This window comes from Notolepis coatsorum, assembly GCF_963971535.1.
Source record: "Notolepis coatsorum genome assembly, chromosome: 10".
In the NCBI taxonomy this organism is placed as follows: domain Eukaryota; kingdom Metazoa; phylum Chordata; class Actinopteri; order Aulopiformes; family Paralepididae; genus Notolepis; species Notolepis coatsorum.
This window is the reverse complement of record NC_140174.1, coordinates 130,799,051-130,814,459: the sequence shown is the minus strand read 5'-3', so window position 1 is coordinate 130,814,459 and position 15,409 is coordinate 130,799,051. Positions and strand designations below refer to the sequence as shown.

Below are 15,409 nucleotides of genomic sequence, written 5' to 3'. Positions count from 1 at the left end.
ATCAAACGTCTCATAACTCCCTGGCTGTCACATGGCTGGTGACTGACAACTTTTCTGAGCCAATAGGCGCTTTGCGCGACCGTAGCAAGTCGCTTCCCAGCCGGGAGCAGCCGGCTGAGAGGTACTGTGGAGCCTCGCTCTGAATGCTGCGCGCGGCTCGCTCCCGCGGGAGTTCCGCGCCTCGCCTCGTCAGATTTTCAGAGCAAATCGGACAACATTCTAACCGTCATGCAACACGCTTGGCGAGGCCGTAGTAAAACCTGCGCAGATCTGCGTCCGCCTATCCCATCTCGAACAAGCCTAATGATTAACAGTTTTTTGTAAGGATCCTGCCTCCACCAATCACATGCGGCTCCCTTTGTGTGTGTGTGAGAGCAAGAGAGAGAGAGAGAGAGATAGTTCTCCAACTTGTGTGAGTTGCAGTGATCTCCTGGTTGTTCCCCACCTAGGTTATCTAACTATTGCGCTGGTGCAACTAGAAACACTGGCCTGGCCTGCTTCTAAGTTCAGTGGCCTGACCGAAAAAATAAAATAAAAAATAAAATAAAAAATTATCATCTGGCGACCCCCCAGCACCCCCTACCGATTTAAAGTTCCAACGTGGCTGGACAATTACTTTTATGTTCACTATGAATTGAAAATGGGGGACCCTGATGTAAACAAGACGAAAGTCTTTCTCTGGTCTGCATCCCCTTATTGTATTGAGCTGTACTGTATTGTACCCATTCTGCAATCTGTTAAATAAAGTTTTCATTCATTCATTCATTCATTCATTCATTCATTCATTCATTCATTCATTCATTCATTCATTCATGTGTATTTGTATTTTGCAAAATCATCTTGTAATTTGTAACAATATACTTCTGATGTCAGTATTTTTGTATTTGGAAAATACTTATGAGAATACTTATTATATGAGAAAAATAAATTAGAAACGCGTTTTCGAGGAACTAGGACAACAGGTTTTGCGACAGTTGTAGTTCTGCGAGAACTACAGATGTCACTCGTTTTAAGTCAGTGGTTTCACTTCCCGTCAAATATCGTCTGTCTGAGGTCTGAACATGGCGACGTTCTCCATGCAGAAGTGTGCGTCTCCTCTGATCCTGTTGTTTGGTAGAAGGTTATTTACCCCGGAGCTGAAAACCATTTGTCCATATCACAAAAAGGTAATTTTGTGTCGTTATCACGATGTTTTTCACACGATGTGAACCTGACGAGCTAACGTTAGTTTAGATTCTGAGTTGCACATGGGTGACTGCGCTCCGCCTTGTTTTGTTTATATTAGCCATGTGAAATGTTTGATTGATTGAAAACTTTATGAACAGATTGCAGAATGGGTACAATACAGTACGGCTCAATACAAACAACTGCTAAGAGGATGCAGACCAGAATACATTTTTTTTACTTTCGTCTTGTTTACATAAGGGTCCTCCATTTTCCTCCATTGTTGAATGAATGAAAACTTTATTTAACAGATTGCAGAATGGGTACAATGCAGTACGGCTCAATACACACAATTGTTAAGGGGATGCAGACCAGAGAAAGACGTTTGTCTTGTTTACATCAGGGTCCCCCATTTTCAATTAATTCATAGTGACATTTATGACATACACAACATATGACATCATGTTAGCCTACTTAACCTGACACCCACTGTGTTTTCGTATCCTTTTTAAGGTGGTGGACCACTATGAGAACCCAAGAAATGTGGGATCCCTAGACAGGAATAACAAGAATGTGGGGACAGGATTAGTGGGTGCGCCAGCCTGTGGTGATGTTATGAAACTTCAGGTATACCAGTCCACAACAACTATGGTAGCTCCTTTTCACGTCATCATTTTAAAGTCTAGCATTTTGCAAATACAACTGTGTTCCTGTCTATTACAGATCCAAGTGGATGAAAATGGAAAGATTGTGGATGCAAGATTCAAGACATTTGGTTGTGGCTCAGCTATTGCCTCTAGTTCTCTAGTGACCGAGTGGGTGAAGGGGAAATCAGTAAGTTGGAAATCCCAGTTTAAACGTTTAATCTGTAATGCTGTCAAACAGCGGCCTCTTGGCAAAAGAGCCAATGCTTGGTATTGTACATAGTATAAATGTTTTGTTTCAGTCTGATGATGATTTGTTTAGATTTGTCCGTTAGACTGCGTCGCAGATTCGACATTTTACAAGCCGATGGAGCCCATTATTTGACATGTGGTGCTATTTCTTGGGAGGGAGTGTTGGGTTTGTATTTATTCTGTTTTATCATGCAGGTCGATGAAGCTCTAAAGATCAAGAACACAGACATTGCCAAAGAACTCTGCCTTCCTCCAGTTAAGCTTCATTGCTCCAGTAGGTTTACAATGCAACACATCACTCTATTGTATAGAGAGAGACTGAAGCCCCAAATCACTCTATATTTTATGTAGACTGAAGCCCCAAATCACTCTATATTTATATTGTATGTACTATGTAGACATGAACTCTGGACGATGGCCGGAGAATCGGGTGCATAATCGCCTGGAGTTACCACACGTATCACACGGCAGCAGATTCTCCGTGGCAGACGCGTTCACACATATTAATTTACTCTGCTTGGTTTAGGTGATGGGCTAAGTGGGAAAAGTACCTACTCCGCCTGTGTACGGAAGATAGTTGAAATAGTAGTTGAAATAGTCTAGTCCAATAGATATCTTGGCGTTCACCAGTGGACGGTAAGCTGGACTGGAAGCAGAACACAGATTCTGTGTTCAAAAACGCCCAGTCTCGGCTCTTTCATTTGAGGAAACTTCGATCCTTTGACATCAGCAGGTCACTTCTCTATGTAATTCTATCAAGGTATCCTGGCTAGTGTCCTGTTTAATGCTGTTCTCTGCTGGGGGGGCAGCATCACGGTTTCTGACAAAACGTATAAATAAAATCATTAAAAAGGCTGGCTCAGAGATTGGCCTTCCTCCTGATTCCCTGGAGATCATCATAGCCAAGCAAACCAGGACTAAACTGAACACCATTTTCTCTTTTGAAGGCCACCGACTATTCAGTATTTTCGATGCTCTGTGAAGCTCATTTAGTGATAGATTGTTGATGCCTCAATGCTCTACTGAGCCATTGAGAAGGTCCTTTGTTCCTGCTGCGGTTACATTTTTTAACGAACAACGATAGCACTGTGTTGAGAGGCTCTCCTATTGTTTTGTGTATCCTGTAGTTGTGTATCATGTAACTGTTTCTTTCATGTTTATGTGTATTCGCTCTGGTGGCAAACCATGTTTCCCCTCTGGGATTAAGAAATAAACCATACCATACCAAGATCGTCATTGTAAACATTAGTTTAACTGGCATGTAAACTTGACATTGTTGCAACCTCAACTTTTTTTCTAGTTAAAATAAAGGTTTGAAGTTAAATTAAATAAGGGTCAATGGTATTCCGTACAGAGTGAAATAAGCAGTGTTCCATACATTGCAAAAAAACAGGATTTTACACCCTGAAACTGTACATAAGTTGTTTAAAATCAATCCAAAAGGTTTGTATTACTCAAACTGTTAATGTAAATGTTTTTGGATGACGAACAACGTTTCTTATACTGACCAGCATAATCTTGGACTTGATATTTAAAACGTCTCCCATTTCAAAGCATTATTGAGCAAAAGCTGACGTATTTAACAAATTATCACCACTTAATAATAATTTCATACTGGCTAAAACACTGAAGCACATTTAATATAAATGTACGACTTTAATGCAGTCTCGCTCTCTCCACCTCTACACTGTCACTTTTTGGAGCGCAAACTCGCTCACATCTTGATGAGACAAATGCCTGATTGATTGATTGATTGAAAAGTTTATTAACAGATTGCAGAATGGGTACAGTACTGTACATCTCAATACATACAATTGTTAAGGGGATGCAGACCAGAGAAAGACTTTCGTCTTGTTTACATCAGGGTCCCCCATTTTCAATTCATCATTTCATTGAATGAATTTCATTCATTGTGTGTCTTGTCCTTGATCGGGAATGAAATTGGAGAGAGTGAAGATAACACGGATATATATTTTATCCACAACTCAAACGTAAAACGATCAGTGTGAAAAGGCCAGCTGTACGCAACATCGTTTACACACAGAACATGGTTCAACATGTCCACTCACTAGCCTACTACTGAATTCTGTGAACGATGACCAAGTGTTCAGGACTTGGGTGCTGGGAGGGTAAACTCTGCAATTAATAATTTGAACATTTGCACATACCGCCCCTCCGTTTAATGTGTAGTTAAGTCCTTAAGGAGTCCAGTGCGTGTGTGAAAGGGGCTTGACTGATGTATTGTTAGCTCAAAATAAACGAATTCAAATCCCAAACCCGTTTTCAACTTGTTGTTTTATCCAACTTAACCCTCTCTCTCTCTTTCTTTTAGTGCTCGCAGAAGATGCCATAAAAGCAGCGCTGTCTGACTACAGACTCAAACAGGCGGACAAGAAGGAGGAGAGTGTTAAATCCAGCAACTAGCATCAGGCTTATTTATTGTTCATCTTAACACTAGCGTTCTAAGGATACCTTTTAGGTGGGAAATTGGGTTGCCATTACAGGAATATCGGGTCTCTCAGTCCCACCCCTGCCGCTCATAAACAACACCCAGAGTTTTTCTTAAACGAATGGCCTGGACCCAAAACGGGTCACAGGCTTCTTTCTTTTGGGTCCTCGTGTGATTGGTTCCTGGCCCAGAGGCAAGATTATATTCACTCAGTTTGGATCTCGGGTGGACAAAGTACAAGAACCCATAGTATCATAGTGCATAGACAGTTGATAAGATTCTTGTACAGTGGTTGTGGGGGGCATTCATTTGAAGCCTAGGTATCCCAATTTCACAGAAAAGTAACTGCTAAGTGTTACTAAATGGAACATTTCCCTTTCGTGTTAAGGATCAATAAATGTTGTTATATTTAATTACCGATGTCAGTTTAAAAAATGATGTCCGTTATAATTTGATAGTTCAAGACCGTTCCAGATAATGGATTTGAACATTTATCTTATTGTACTAGTGCTTATCTACACTGAAAACCACTGAGGTTTTCAATCAGGAAAATGTAATTAGAGGTTTATTTGTTATGTTTTATTTTATTTTGGCATTACAGTTGGGAACTCGTGGTCCCTGTGGGAATATTTACTCGGAACAAATACAATTCTATTACAACAAATGACAAGAACACAAAACTGAGAATATAAGAAACATGTGCGTGTCTCGTTACTTATTGAGAAATAAATGCATTACCTCAAAAATAAATCCAGAAGTGTTTTTTTCTTTTTCTTTTATCGTATTCTGTTATCTTGAGGATCATTCAAGTGGTGCCACCCTCTGTTGACCAAGGATCATCTTCAGTACTAGGAGCACAGCCAGCATGAGGAAGACTACCATCACACACAGCACAGCCAACAGGGCGATGACTGCTGAGGAGCCCTGTTGGTGGAACAGGCCCGGTTCCGGTGTCTGCAGCGTGCCGGCCTTATTTACCTCCGTTCCTCCAATAGAGGTTAAATTACTCTGAGGGTACAGTCCCGTGGTGTTGTCTAGGCCCGTTGGCTCCTCCTTGGGGATGGACACGGTGGTCGTGACCTGGGGTGGACTCGGTGATGGCGTTTCACTCAGGGACAAACATTCCTCATAGCTGAAATCCTCCAAGGAATAGTGTTCAGGCAGTATACGAGTCATAGGGGCAGGGTCTCGGGGAACATCGCCGTGAGCAGGAAATGGGGGTTCGACGGTGGTGACCGCTTTCTTAGACTGTGAGGAAATCTCAGCCAGACTTCCCGAATCCCTTGTATTTCCAAACGGGTGATAGAAACCAGGTGCCGTGGTCTCTGCGGCGGCGGCGTCCGACCGTCTCTCCGGGGCCGAGGTGTAGCCGAGTCGGTGGACTCTCTCGTTTGGCTTCAGGCCCCGGGGACAGATGGCTGCGACGGATAGATTGAGCAGCAGGCGGTGAGCGAGGTGAACCGGCTCGGCGCACACCAGATCGGTGGCCATCTTGAGCCTGCCGCTCAGTAGCCAGCGGTACAGGTACAGGATGTCGCACTCGCACGCCCACAGGTTGTTCGCCAGCTCCACGGAGCGGAGTCGCGTCAGGCCGTCGAAGGCCCTCTCCGGGACCGAGCGCAGACAGTTACTGTTGACCTTCAGAACCTGCAGGTTGACCAGTGCGGTCAGGGAGGGCAGGTCGAGGGCGGAGATGCAGTTGGCTGAAACGTCCAAGTGAGTCAGGGAGGACGGCAGATTCAGAGGCAGGCTTGTCAGCCTGTTGCCCTTCAACGTCAAGACCTCCAGCCTCCCAAGTCCCAGCAGGGCTCCAGGCGGGATCACGCGGATACGGTTGTCCTCCAGATCCAGGCGCGTGAGGTTCCCTAAATGCCGCAGGGCGCCGTAGGTGATGTAGGCGATGCGGTTCTCTTGCAGTTGCAGCGTCTCCAGGCTGGGGGGCAGACCGCGGGGGAAACGGACCAGCTGGTTATGGCTGAGGCTCAGCTCCTGCAGGCCAGAGAACGGCCGAAGCAGGTGATCTATGTTGCAAAGCTGGTTCCTGGCCACGGACAGAGCGGAGGTGCCGAGGGGGACGGCGCGGGGGAGCGATCGGAGGCCCAGGGACTCGCAGAGGACCAGCATTCCCACGCCTGGACAGCAGCAGCCTGGAGGACAAGAGGTTGTTACCAGGCAGGCTGTAGGACAGACGTAGAGAGCCAGGAGGACCCCGAAGAGGCACCAAGGCATGGCTCACTGTATCTTGGTGGAGGAGACAAAAAACACCAGAGATATCGGTAGGTAAAATGGCTGCATTTATATATCGCTTTTATCCAAAGCACTTTAATTTTTCTTTTGTTCCTCACATTTTCACTCACATTCACACACCGATGGCGGAGGCGACCATGCAAGGTGCCAACCAGCACATCGGGAGCAATTAGGGGTTAAGTGTCTTGCTCAAAGGACACTTCAACACACTGCACGGGAGGAGTGGGAATCGAACCGGGAACCTTCCAACTACCGGATGAGATGACCACTCTACCTCCTGATCCACTGTCGCCCCTCATATATACTGTAGGAACTATATTGTTTGAATTGTGTAAAATTCGAAAGCCCAGTGCACGGTCTTGTAACATTACAATGAAGATGATTTATTAAGTCTCACTTTCACCAACAGACATCCATAGCATTTAGAATGAGGTATTTAGGCTGGATCACCTAAACCACTTACCATTATTCTATGGTTGTATGCTCTGCTTCTCCCAAGACATCGTCAGTCCTTACATGTTCCACTGTGTCCGTCACTCTCTTAAGGTAACCGTCTTCTTTGAGAATTCCAAGCAGATGCTCATAAAAGTTTAACGACACCCTTAAGGTGTTCTGTTACCTATCCTGCATTTCTCTTCATTCAAATTGATCGAGGGCTCCCTTTTCTTTGTCGGCGACAAACGCAAGAGCCAGATTGACGTACATAGTCTATACTCTATAGCAACACTTTAAGAAAGAGTTGTCCACGTCAGGCCTCCCGCTTGAGGTTACTGAAGGTCGAATGACATCCTTTGATGTTAGCTCTTCGTTAGATGTTTGATGAAGCTGGCGCGCGGGCCTCAGGGTTGTTGGACGTATGCCTCCGTACCTCCCTGTGGTCGGAAGAGTGAGAGTGAAGGGGTAGTATTTTCCAGAATTATTTAGCACCTTGTTGACAAAGGCGCAGGGAAACTGACCCTGGTGCCAATAGCTTAGTTGAGGCTCACATTTCAGCCACTACAGGGTTACACCTGCTTTTGGGCTGTTCTGCCAACATCTTTGATGTTTGCTTTTTTACTCTGGTGAATATCTTAATATCCGGTGATTTTCTTTCTATACTCCATGCTAATATCTTCAATAGTAAATACATTTTACAGTAGTTTATGTATTGATTTATTAGTCAACATTATATTATGGTCAAATACCTTGGCTTTATGAGGAGATCATATTAAATCAAAGTCATAATAATCACCAGTGACTGTCACCTCTCCTGTGTGTCCCCTGGCATTACTTGAAATGTCCACACGAGGGCAGCAGCAAACTGGAATCATTTAGTGATTTTACATTTCAGACACAGACAGCCGTCGTAAAAACATTTTTTAAGTGAAATGACAAAAGCAAATCAGTGTTTGGAAGATTTTCATGAGAAACGGATCATGTCGAGTTTTGGAGGAAAGTGTTCCATGTCAACAGGTTATGGTTGAATGCCGCGGGGTGGGGGTTGCATTGAGTGGTGTGGTTGTTGAAATATTAATAGAGTCGTGTACATCTGCCAGCAGACTAGCCAGGGCCTCTCATCTCCAGGCTCTGGTGCCTTTTGCCGTCTTTGTGTTTGGGTACGACTTTATATGGCGCTGCCAACTACCAATCATAACAATGGACACGGGACGCGCGCGTGTGTGTGTGGGGTCGTATTATAAATGGAAATAATTAGAAATAAAGCAGTACATAAAAACAACATGGCCTTTGAGAGGTTATTATAAAAATAGACGCACATTTGATAGCATTATACTAGAACAACTTAGGGTAACTTGGCTATAAACATAAAGGCACATTTGATAGCATAGTAGAACAACTTAGGGTAACTTGACTATAAACATAAATGCACATTTGATAGCATTACAATATAAAGAACAATTTAGGGTAACTTGGCTATAAACATAAAGGTACATTTGATAGCATTACAGTATATAGAAAAACTCAACATATATATAAGCTGTGACTGAGTGCTACCAAAAAAGATTGCACCTCACACAAAAATCCAAAAATAAATGAATCAGAAATCATGCCATTACCATGATTACAAGAGCTGACCCTTGGTGCTATATACCGTAGAAGCTTTTATCCTTTGAGTATACAATACATGCCTCAAGAGAGAAGACGTTACAAACCTGACATCTGGGCAGTTCTTTTAAAAATAGCTGTGAGTTATTCTTGGGTGGATAGTACAGCTCAAAATTACATATCCCAGAGTTACTGTGTACTTTGTGCATGTAGCCTAGTTAGCAACCTCCCTTCTTCCCTCTTTACTTACATCTTCGTAGGTTTCTTATTAAATGTCAAGGCTGCAGTTTGTCTTTCAACATGCAGCAGTTTCTACCTTGTTTTCAGAAACGACAAGTCCATCAACATCAACCCTTTTTATTCAAATTTGATTAAAAAATAAAATTAAGATTAAGTAATACAAAAATGAAGTATCCTTCTCAAAGAGATCGAGAGAAAGTGTCCCGCGGTCTAAATGAGAAAGGATTTTTCAAACATAACCCATTTCTGGCCTTTAAATTGTCATACAAACCTAACATTATGCACTTTGTTTAAATACACACAGTCACAAATGCTAAAGTTAGTGTTTTTTTCTTCTGTTGACTACAGTGCAATATGGATTTCACATCAATAATGAATGAAAGGAGGAACAAACTGTCAGTTTTGGCTTGAGGTCTTTATGGGCCTCCATGTTGTACCATGTTAGATTAATAACAAGCTAAAGAAAAAAGACCAACACTAGCCCACTGTCCCGACACAATGACTGTTGATCAGAGACAAAAAAAATAACCTTAAAAACAATTAAAAATATCCCTACAATTTATCTTATATATAAAACGTCCATTAGTCAATTATGAAAAACTCTATAACTTGATTCACAACAGGCTTACCCTGAAGAGCGAAAATAACCAGTTTTTCGAAGGCAATTGAAATCCTGTCCCAATATTATACCATCAAAATGGATGTTCAGTGAAGGAGAGATGCTCAAAATAATGGTTTATTTAATGCTGGATAAAAACAAGGACAAATTGGATTTTTAGGAATAAGGCTTTGTGAATCAGAGTGTACAGCATAGTATAGTATAAAATGTATACATAATGTAACTACAAAATAAAGTGAATATGAAAGTTGAAATTCGGGGATATCTCATCAGGTATACTGTCTTCTCGTTGAGTTTATTTACAGCACAGCCCCTTTTTGATTGAGCTAAAAATAAAATAAGCAATTATAATTTAACAAATGGCAACATGCAAAGACACTGGACAGTTGACATTGTTTCCTGGTCTCATATATTTTCTGTTTCATGAAACATTAGACACATTTAATTTAATTAGATTTCATAACAACCTTTCTCAGAACCAAAACGTGTTGTATGGGAGGAAACATTTTAAATGTGGCCCAAAACTATTTTGTTCAAATTGTTCTATTCGATCAAGACACTTAGGAATTCAACAGGTTCAACAGACGCGTTCAGCAGCAAGACCTGACTCCTTTGTGTTCGCACAGATGGACAATATTTCAGCTACATGTTGCTGTAATTCATTTTTAGATTCAAATGTATTGTCATTATACAGCACAAGTACAGTACAACGAAAAGAAGTTTGGCATCCAACCAGAGTGCAAATGTAACAGTAAAGTGCAACAGCGATATACAATGTACAGGTGGTTAAACTAGGTACAAAATATACAAGTTTTTTATATTTTGTACCCAGTTTAATCACCTGTACATTGTATATTGCTGTTGCACTTTACTGCTACAGTTGCACTCCGGTTGGATGCATTGGATTATGTAGTATTTTGTCATTTCTATTTTGTGTGTGTGTTGTCTGGCTCTTATTTCTGTGTTTTTGAAAATACTGACGTACTTTCCAGCAGATGTCAAACCTTTTGATAGAAAATAGTATAATAGTGGTATTTCACAAAATACTTGAACAGCACAGATGTTTGCTACGAGTATAATCGCGCATAGCCAGACGTTTGTCAAGGTTCATGGTACGTAGGTCTGGCTACGCGAGATTAGTATTAGTATGACAACACTATTCTCAAAATGTTAGAAAAAGAAAAAAAATACTAAACCGAGTCTACATCATGAGAACTGGGCAGTACGTAAGGACAGATAACCTTTAGGGCTAAGAGCCAATGAGACCTGGAGAGCAGATCACACAGGATGCCCAGGGTAAATATACTGTACTATACAATCCCATGACGTTCACTCTAGCTGTGTGCCGCCTGGCATCAGGTGCTACTGCATAGGTTCAAGCACTTGAAGAATCAAAACCTTGAAGATGGGACCAACATATCTTACATAAAGACAGTATTACCAGTATATATATATATTTATCTTATATATGTATGTAGAGTGTAGAGGCGGTGTGATGGGACACTGGACAGTTGACATTGTTTCCTGGTCTCATATCTTTTCTGTTTCATGAAACATTAGGATTTTATCTGTTGGTGAATATTCAGACATTTACGTTGTTGTTGTTGTTGTTGTTGTTGTTGTTGTCGTACAAAACACAAGCTATTTCAATTTGATATCTCTTACTCCGGTACTGTAATTTATTCTGACACTGTACATTTCTTCAGTGGAACATTGTATTGTAGCACAGATCCATTTAGATGTATTTCCCCAATTCTTGAGAGCTTCTGTCTACCTCACGGCTGGATCCCCAACAACAACGTATGACCTTTAACCCGACAGCCAGTTGCCGTGTGGCCCTAGTGATGGCCGCCCTTCTTCAGGTGGCAGGTGCAGATCACGGGCTGGCCGGAGCTCTGGTGCGCCTCCTCTCTCAGCTTCGGGTGAACTTTGAACTGGGGCTCCTCTCTCCTCTGCTCCACCTCCTCCGCCTCCTTGACCTTTCGGACCTCCTGGCGGGGTGAGGCACGCACGTCCCTGCCCCTCTCTCCCACCAGGGCCTTCGAGGGCACGCGGAAGGTCTTGGGGGAAGCCGCGCTCTGGACCCTCTTGACATGGTCGACGGCGTACGGCCTGTCCTGGTGGAGCTCGCCGGAGCCCTTGGCTCCCGCCGTCTTCTCGGCCGCGGACTTCCGGGCCGGCTGCGCGGGGACGGCGTTGGCGTCCAACTTGGCCTTGTGACTCATGGCGGAGGCGCAGCAGATGATGAACACCATGACGATGAGGAGGGAGCTGACCACGATGATGATGAGCAGGTGCTCCTGCAGGAAGTCCACCACGCGGCTGAGGACAAAGTCCTTGAGGCGGATCATGGTGGTGGTGATGGTGTTGGTGAGGGAGGGGGCGTTGGTGGGGGAGGTGACGGAGACGGGCACGCGGGTGGCGTAGGCGGTGGGGAAGAGGAGCTCCAGCTCCCCTCCTCCGTCGCCACTGCCGTCCATGGAGACGTTGTAGCGGAGGGGGGAGGCGTGACTTCCGCTGCCCCAGAAGACGCACATCAGGAGGAGGACCAGGTGGGGCTTCATCCTCTCTTCTGGATCCTACCGTATGACATGGTGAGATTCTCAATACAAACACAACAGGCATTATAGGCTCATTTGGGCCATTATTTCCAGAGGACACTTGCTGTCCCATTGAAAATACAATGACATTGAAAATGGGGGACCCTGATGTAAACAAGATGAAAGTCTTTCTCTGGTCTGCATCCCCTTAACATTTGTGTGTATTGAGCCGTACTGTATTGTACCCATTCTACAATCTGTTAATAAAGTTTTCAATCAATCAATCAATCAACATTTCTGCAAGGCTCAGGTTCCGTTTGTGTTTTTAGTGACTATATAACATTAGCAAAACTGAAAATCCTTCAAAAGGTTGTCCTTCCATTTCTCAATGATGAATCAAGTTTATTTTAGCAGCCAAGTAGGCTAGCCATTACTTATTTGGGGTGGAGACAGTGCATTTGGTGCTATACGGTTTATAATTTGTAGAGTGAAGGGAGGCCACCCATCCACCACACCAAAGCCAAGAGGAAGCTATATATTCCCCTGGGAGCAGTGAGGCGTGGGAGACCTGTGGTTGTACCCTCTATATTTACACTGGGCAGTGACGGCTGAAGCACAGCAGACTACAGTATAGCAGGGACCCGATGAAGATATTCCTGAACAGAGGGATGGATGTCTGCACTCTGCCGGGAAAAACAGTTATTTTAAATGCCAACTAACGGTACTGTTCATGCTGTAACCAAAACATCTCAGCATCACAGAGAAAGACTGTAGTTCTTGAAAAAAAGCTGATGGTCCCAAAACGTCAATGTTTCAATAAATATATACAGCATGGAAGCATTTCTACTAGTGTGCAGACAGTATTCCTTTTTTTACGACATACTGTATTACTCTCAAGTTCACAAAGTCAGCCTCCGGAAATGGAGCGGATACAAGTTCTGTCGGATCATGGTTAGAAGCCCGGGTTTGTTATAGTCTCTAGCTTTGGGAGACGTGTTCATGTTCACACATATAAATTGAAGTTTTTAAAGATAGCAAAGATGCTTTAAATAAGTGAAAGTTACACAACAGCCAAACACACACACATACACTCTCTCTCTCTCTCGCTCTCTCTCTGCAAATTGAGTAAAGTCAAGATCCTACTTCCATGACAAAGACTGAGAGCAGAGCTCAATCTGTTACGATTTGACCTAACTCTGTCTTAGTGTAGACTAGTATGTAATTAGACGATGCTTAGCTGAGAAAGACGAGCTTCTAATCAACACATTGGAGCTAACTTCTGCTCCTGCTCTTCTAACGGACACTACACACCGTGCCCGTGTCTACTTGTGTGGTCTACAACGTGTACCGTATGTAATGAGCTGAGCTAGATGGTAGGTGGTAGATCTTTACCACTGGGGCAGACTTATATAGAGTAGGACCGCAATACCCTTTGACTCCGCCATAATATTCACAAGCTATAATTACATCTCCTGGAGTCTACGGGCAGGTCCATATTACCTTCAACTGAAGGCCTTCCTGAGGCCTGTCATGTGACAACTGTTTAGCTTTCTCATCTTTTTATATTATTATATATATTATAGTTAATTATATTATTTACATTTTTCATATTCAAATCGAATTATATTACCTATATTTATGTCTTTCTAGTTTCTACTGTTACCCTGACCATACCTGTAACTCCCCCCCCCCCCCCCCCCCCTGCTCCCTCTTGCTGCTATGAGGCCCGGATTTCCCCAAGGGGATCAATAAAGGAATATCTTGTCTTATGTTATCTTATTATTTTATTGTGTTTCATCTATGCACTTTAATTACTGCTGTACAACACCTTTTATGATACAAAACGATGATAAAATAAAATAAAACCAAACTGTTTTGATACGGTGTATTTCTCAGAAGTGATAGGATTGGGAATGTAATTGCAACCTGATCTACCCATTCTAAATAAATACAAATGTTTAAACTATGGAATAACATTTCCTTTGTTCATTACGGTAATAATTAAAAGCCACTTTAACACTTTCAACTTTCCCTGATATTGCCAACAACAGGACAGCATTCTAAATATCAGACACAGGCATTACATGTCACTCATGTATACAGTACCTCTCAACCCAAGACTAACTGGTCTGGCAAATCTATCATGAAGCTTCAAAGTCCAAACACTTTCTAAACATCAGCATGACCTAGAATCCATATCAAGGGCTTGGAGTCAGAAGGTCACATGTAGGCTTTGAGTAGTTAATTACAGGTGAGCCACATATATATATATATATATAACATCAATATCCAGCTTCATCTTTGCATTTAATTGATAATTCAGTTTAATAAAAAATTCCAACAAAGAGCTTTTGGTACTAAATAGCTCTAATTTGAGCCCAAAATGCTACTTACGCCCCTTCTGGCTTCAATCCCCCAATATAGGCCGACCCTCCCCTCCTGATTATATCCATAATATTAAATTAAACATTGAACATAATGAAATAAGAGTGAAAATAATATCTGTATACCTACGGTAAGTGATGTCTTGCTTGCGTTTGTCTTCTGCGAAGATCAAGGCAGAGTGCAGAGAGAGACAGAGAGACAGAGAGAGGGGGAGTGAGAAAGAGAGACGGAGAGAAGGGAAGACAGTAATGAATGGAAGAAGCTGAGTGGAAGAGAGAGGGAGAGCTTCCAAGCTTCCGCCCTCTCTAAATTATACTGAGAGCTCTTCCCGAACTCTAAAAAAGCCTGCTCTCTGCAAAACCATGTCCATCCCTCCACTTCACATGTTCTCCTCCCCCTCTTCCCGTCTACGTCTTGTCCTCTGTCCTCCTTTAGTTTCATGTCACTGTGTAGAGGAACCCTCAACGTTCATATATATATATATATATATATATATATATATATATATATATATATATATATATTATTTTTTGCATGCCCTTTTATGAAATACTATTGAAAGAAGGGCTTAGAGGTTACTCTACACATTGAGAGTAGCTAAGTCTTTTTTTTTCCTCCACTTTTTCTCCTCTTTTTCTATTTTTCTCCCATCCCAATTCCACTGTGCCAATTCTCCCCTCCCCTGTCTTGAACGTTGCTCGCATATGCCCCCCACTGGCCGGTTGTAGGGAGGATAGAAGCCTTGCATCACGTGTCCCCTCCACGTGAACACTTAAGGTAACCTACTTGCGTTCAGCGTTTCTCTGATTGGCCACGACGACCATGT

General features: G+C 42.7%; 2 protein-coding genes across 3 annotated transcripts; one reads left to right on the top strand and one right to left on the bottom strand.

The window, feature by feature from the left end:
- Nucleotides 1-1,034: 1,034 nt before the first annotated feature.
- On the top strand, nt 1,035-5,253 carry iscua (iron-sulfur cluster assembly enzyme a). The gene is made up of 5 exons (XM_084322750.1): nt 1,035-1,166; nt 1,678-1,791; nt 1,888-1,998; nt 2,256-2,334; nt 4,393-5,253. Exons 1-5 carry the CDS (start codon nt 1,062-1,064, stop codon nt 4,482-4,484), a joined length of 501 nt encoding a protein of 166 aa, XP_084178876.1. The 5' UTR covers nt 1,035-1,061; the 3' UTR covers nt 4,485-5,253.
- A 3,887-nt stretch (nt 5,254-9,140) lies between these two features.
- tmem119a (transmembrane protein 119a) lies at nt 9,141-14,867 on the bottom strand. Of its 2 annotated transcripts, none has more exons than XM_084322899.1 (2): nt 14,709-14,867; nt 9,141-12,237 (listed from the first exon to the last, which is right to left on the bottom strand). In XM_084322899.1, exon 2 carries the CDS (start codon nt 12,220-12,222, stop codon nt 11,497-11,499), a length of 726 nt encoding a protein of 241 aa, XP_084179025.1. In that variant the 5' UTR covers nt 12,223-12,237; nt 14,709-14,867; the 3' UTR covers nt 9,141-11,496. The 2 variants fall into 2 exon arrangements, with proteins under 2 accessions (XP_084179025.1, XP_084179026.1); XM_084322900.1 differs by having other exon boundaries at nt 14,713-14,867.
- Nucleotides 14,868-15,409: the final 542 nt, after the last annotated feature.